The sequence below is a fragment of the Cryptotermes secundus genome, unplaced genomic scaffold (genome assembly GCF_002891405.2).
Source record: "Cryptotermes secundus unplaced genomic scaffold, Csec_1.0 scaffold330, whole genome shotgun sequence".
Lineage (NCBI taxonomy): Eukaryota > Metazoa > Arthropoda > Insecta > Blattodea > Kalotermitidae > Cryptotermes > Cryptotermes secundus.
This window is the reverse complement of record NW_019734317.1, coordinates 2,342,230-2,347,402: the sequence shown is the minus strand read 5'-3', so window position 1 is coordinate 2,347,402 and position 5,173 is coordinate 2,342,230. Positions and strand designations below refer to the sequence as shown.

The following is a 5,173-nucleotide window of genomic DNA, read 5'->3' as shown; positions in this document are numbered from 1 at the left end:
TTCATTTCATTTTATATAGTGGATAACTTTTTATGTACAAAGTTAGATAATTTGAATTGTTTTATCTGTTTATTAATTCAAAATATTATCTATATTTATAATTTTTTAAATTGTTACCTTGTAGTATTTATATTTGCTTGTTAATCTTATATTTAATTTTGACAAAATCTTTTTATGACTGCATGTTCTTTCACTTCCTCTGTATCGAACGGTTGTACCAGCCTGGATTAACGGAAATGAAATAAATGAATGAATGAATGAATGAGGAAAATATCTGGACCAAAGAGGAAGAAAGTCACAGGAGACTGAAAATTGCATAATGCAAGCATTATAATTTATAATCTTTAAAGAAATATTATTAGAATGACCAAACAAAAGATGAGATGGCCAGTTCATTTATCAGACATACAGCTGACATGGGAACTATGTGCAACATTTTGGTTCGGAAGCCAGAAGTGAGGACTCCTCTTAGAAAATCTGTGCACAGATGAGTGAATATTAAAATTCATATTCAAGAAATATGTGATAAAATGTCACATGGATTCAGCTAGGTCAGGACAGAAACCAGTGGCAGGCTCTTGTGAATATGGTAATATACCTCTGGGTTCCGTAAAAGCAGATAACTTCTTGTGTAGTCAATGCAGTCAATGAGTTAGTTAATTACAAACATAAATAAACTTACCAATAACAAGTCCATTATATTTCACATTACCCAGATGAAGAATGGCTGCAAGTAATCTGACAATATTCAGTATTTCCTCATCAGAGAAGTTGAGCACTTTCATGGCAGATCTAACATCAGCAAACTCAGCAGCATCATCACGTCCATCACAAATCAAACTTTCTCCCTGGCAACAAGATAATCAAACACTGTGTACTACATATCATTATCTTGACAGTTCTTCAAGCAACAGAAATTGTCTGCTGGGTAAGTTACCAGTATACTGGAGGTCAAGTCCTGTGCTGTGACTGCCACTTTACTGCAGCTTGACTTTCAATAAGACATGCTTAGTCTGGACTCACACACTGCAACCCTTCTGGCAGTGAAGGCCATGCCAGTAACTGTGGTACTGTCAACACAGCCTACTGCTTAATTAAGAAATGCAATCACCTCAAGTGCAACAGGCCATGTGTAAGCACACAGAGTCTTTCAAAAATACTATCTAGTTTTAATTGCATATAATTACAAAGAAAACATCAGTGTATTTGGTGTCTCCGAGTTGAGTAGTCTCAGAAGACTGACAATTATGTCATTGTTTACATTCCTTACAGTACAGACAATACTTTGTAAGATGAGGCACCGACTAAACAATTAATATTAACATCTACATCACATCCTATACAATCTTATATATATATTAAAAAAAAAAATAGAATATCCCAATTTGTCCAGGGCAACATATGAAATTACATAAACGAACGACTGATTCAATGTTATAAAACATCAATTACAATTTTATTCTTGTTTTACAATATAACTTCTGTTTTATATAATCTGATTAACTGTATTTTTTATGTCAAGTGTTTTATATGATTAATAGTATTCTATCCACTTTAACAGTACTGCAGTTCAGTGGTGTATATATGTTTAACCATGTGTTTGCTTGATGATAGCTATTGGTAGCCGAAACATGTAGCAGACCCATAGCTGGGCACTGGCCTTGATATTTGTTGTGTTGTGACGGTTAATAAAGAGGTTGTATATTGTAACACAACAGGATGCATGAAATTAAAATGATTAATTAATTATTGATTATAATCAACAGATGAACATACTTCTAATCAGCAGTTTTAGGAACTCCAGTATGAAAATTCTGTATCATGTGCAAGCAATAAACTCACCCCTGTAAGATAAATATACTGTGATGCATCTTCCAGGCCCAAGGATTTCTTTTCATCCTGGCTCAGTCCTGCCAACATGCTGTAGAAAATATGGTAGTTACGTTCTCCATGGTTCTGTGAGACAATGCGGGACTTCTCGAGGAGGTACTGTTCAATCTGAGCACCTTCTATCGCCCCTTCACTGTTGAAGTTAATGTCTATGTACTTTCCAAATCTTGATGAATTATCATTTCGGACAGTTTTAGCATTTCCAAAGGCTAGGGATAATAATGGACAATTAATTATCATGGAAGTAAATAGTTCNTTTAAAAAAAATAAGTTCGGTTTCTTTTGGGTACCCCCGCGTACACAGTGAAACCTCCAATACAGTTCCAAAGAGCAAAGATTTCTATACAATGAGAAGACAGCCTAAGAAAAGATATAACATACAACATGATTCAAAATGACTGCCCCAGTTTCATTTATTTCTTATGAATAAAAGAATAAAACTAAAATGCACAATCAAAAAATTAAATTCAAAAGTATTTTTCATAATTATAAATCAGAAATCAATTATACAAGCAAAACAAGGAACAATATGGGAATGATATCACTAAGTAATGACATATTTTTGGAATGGACAAAACTCTGATGGCATAGAATAATTCTAAATGAGTTTGTTTCTTGAAGGACTCTGATCTATGTAACCAACAAACCTGTGACTGAATTCTGGATTTATTGAAAGTCTCTAGTATTGCATTTCAGTATCCTGTTGCACTGATGCATTACTTCACACAACTACTTCCATCCTTAATGCAATTTTACAATTACTCCTTAAATTAATTTTAATCCTAATTTTAATATTATTTTAAGTTAAGGAGTAATTGTAAAGTTGCATTAAAGATGGAAGTAAGTGTGTAAAGCGACAGTCTCTACAATTAATACAAATATGCTACTATATCCAGTCCCTCAACCCCACACTGCTGACTTGTATGTATGTAAGGGGTGGGCCATAAAAACTGGTCCTCGCACTGCAACCTTCAATGATCTATTGTGCTTATACTGCTGACTTAATTTAATACTGATATCAGGGTTAGATTTAAAGTGAAGTAACCAGGGTGGTCAGCCCAGGGGTTTCCACAAAACAGAAATAGAATCCAGATTTTATTAAGGCATCTGCTTCTCTAAAATCACAAAAAGTTAGTCTGTAATTTTAATTAATATAGGAAATAAAAACAAAAAAACTCTCATAACCTAAATTTGTTTTTACTGACAGCAGTCGCTGCATTTTGATTGCCCATGTCCCCACAACTGTAAATCTAGTCCTAACTGAAGTAAAACAAGGAAGGCATGTTTGCAACAGTAAAGACAGTTTCAAAAATATCTGCCATAGGCAAGTTACATTTTAGCTTTCTCAAGGCCAGAACCTTGTAGGTTTTAATATTATTCAAAATGTGGGTAAATGTGTCATATTAATATATGTATATATATATATATATATAGATTTGACAGGCTGCCATGATCGTGTGAAAGCTTCAGTTGTATGGTACATATGTCTTGTGTTTACATGACTTATTCCACATTAGATATTTCTGACTAACGTTGGATCCATGGAATGTAATACATATGCATGTGTGAACATGCGTGTGTATTTGTGTGTATGTATTATGGCATGTCTGCTGAAGGCCTGAATTGTGAAACTAGCACATACAGCCACTGTTAGGGAATGGCTCTGCAAACACACCTGTTACTAGACAACAGCTTCATATCATGCAATACATGCTGAGGCTACACAAGGAATCAATTGTGTGTTAGTTGGAAGCCAGTTCAGCTCAAGAACTGCAGCTGAACGGTGCAACTGGACATGGAAGCGGAGAACACTAGTCCTTTGGAAGCCACTACCAAGCAGCACTCTACTCTTTTGATGAATACCTATTGTCTAAAAAATGACTCATCCATTTAAAGGTTGTGCAGGTAACATAAGATGATAGTATTGATTCATATATGTGGATGTATTTTTGAATAGTCTCATGTGTAACCACTGTGTTTTCTTGGGTTTTCTTATGTGAAAACTTCAATTGTAGTGTATTTATATGACATATTTCACATCCGACAGTCACTATGACTAACTCTGAATCCAGAGAATGCAATGTAATGTAACATAATGTAACGTAATATGCTGAAGACCATGACTGGGGACACCATTCTGTGTGTGATGGTGATTTGTGAAGTGTAGTCACAAGTTGTTAAAGCATCAAATAAATCTAACTACCAATCCAAACCCCATCTATAGTCAGTCCATCACATGACAATATGTACGTACTATCCCAGCATCTGACTGCAGAGGCAGCCCAGCTGAGATTTTCACAACATACCAACTATATACAAGTCTAGAGCTTCACTCTGCACCAAACTGCTCAGTAACGCATGGTTTTGTTCTTTAAATAGGAGTTCATAAGACAGAGGTATCACTGTGTTCACACTTAAGAAAATATTAGACTATAGACTAGAGAAACTAATGGAAAGTTCATTATCTCAACAACTATCTTGCTACATTGTCATGGACTGTATTTATTTTCACCTTCTAGAATAGGATTTGCCTCAAGGATCTGCTGTTCAATCCAGGAATGTTTCCCACTTACGGCTGCCAAATAGCGTAGAATCAGTTTTGTGCTTTCCGTCTTTCCTGCACCACTCTCACCACTGTGAAATCCAGATTAATGAATATATTAAAATCTAATCCAATATTGATAATTAACATTCAAAAGGGTAAAAATATTGTGAAATTATTTGGTAGCTATACCAATGCACTGCCTTTCCTTCATGTACAATCACTGCATCATCTGCTGCCTTTCCTTCTACATCAGCTGCAGTGATAGTGAGAGTGCATCATCATCATAGAATGAAATTTACAAACATCATAGGAGATGCTGAATACAGTCTCCATACATCGCTGACTCGCAACACCGCCAGATGCATCCATGGCTACCAGATAGCGAAGTGGTGTAATGCATGTTCGTTGCACTCTTGTTTTGCTCAAGATGATAGAACATTTAGAGCAGCGATACTGCATAAAGTTTTGTCAGAAACCTGGGGATACCCAAGTGGAAACAATCCGCAAAATTAAGCAGGCTTTTGGCGATGATGCAATGGGGGTCACTCAAATTAAAGAGTGATTCAACTGCATTAAAGATGGCTGTATGTTGGCGGACAGTGACCAGCGTTCCGGGAGACTGTCAACAAGCCGAAATGCTGATGTCATTGAAAAAGTGCAGACACTGATCATGGAGGACTGTTTGACCATCTGGGAAGTTGCTGATGAGGTTGGGATCAGCAGAGGTTCTGCAAATAC

General features: G+C 35.8%; 1 protein-coding gene across 1 annotated transcript in view; it reads right to left on the bottom strand.

The window, feature by feature from the left end:
• Positions 1–5,173, bottom strand: part of LOC111868545 (myosin-VIIa) — a 94,485-nt gene that overhangs the window by 66,538 nt on the left and 22,774 nt on the right. Inside the window, exons 5-7 of the mRNA XM_023859272.2 lie at positions 4,403–4,524; positions 1,843–2,099; positions 683–848 (exon numbers count right to left, since the gene is read on the bottom strand). Of these exons, the coding sequence (XP_023715040.2) occupies positions 683–848; positions 1,843–2,099; positions 4,403–4,524 (545 nt within the window). The remainder of the gene's footprint in view (positions 1–682; positions 849–1,842; positions 2,100–4,402; positions 4,525–5,173) is intronic.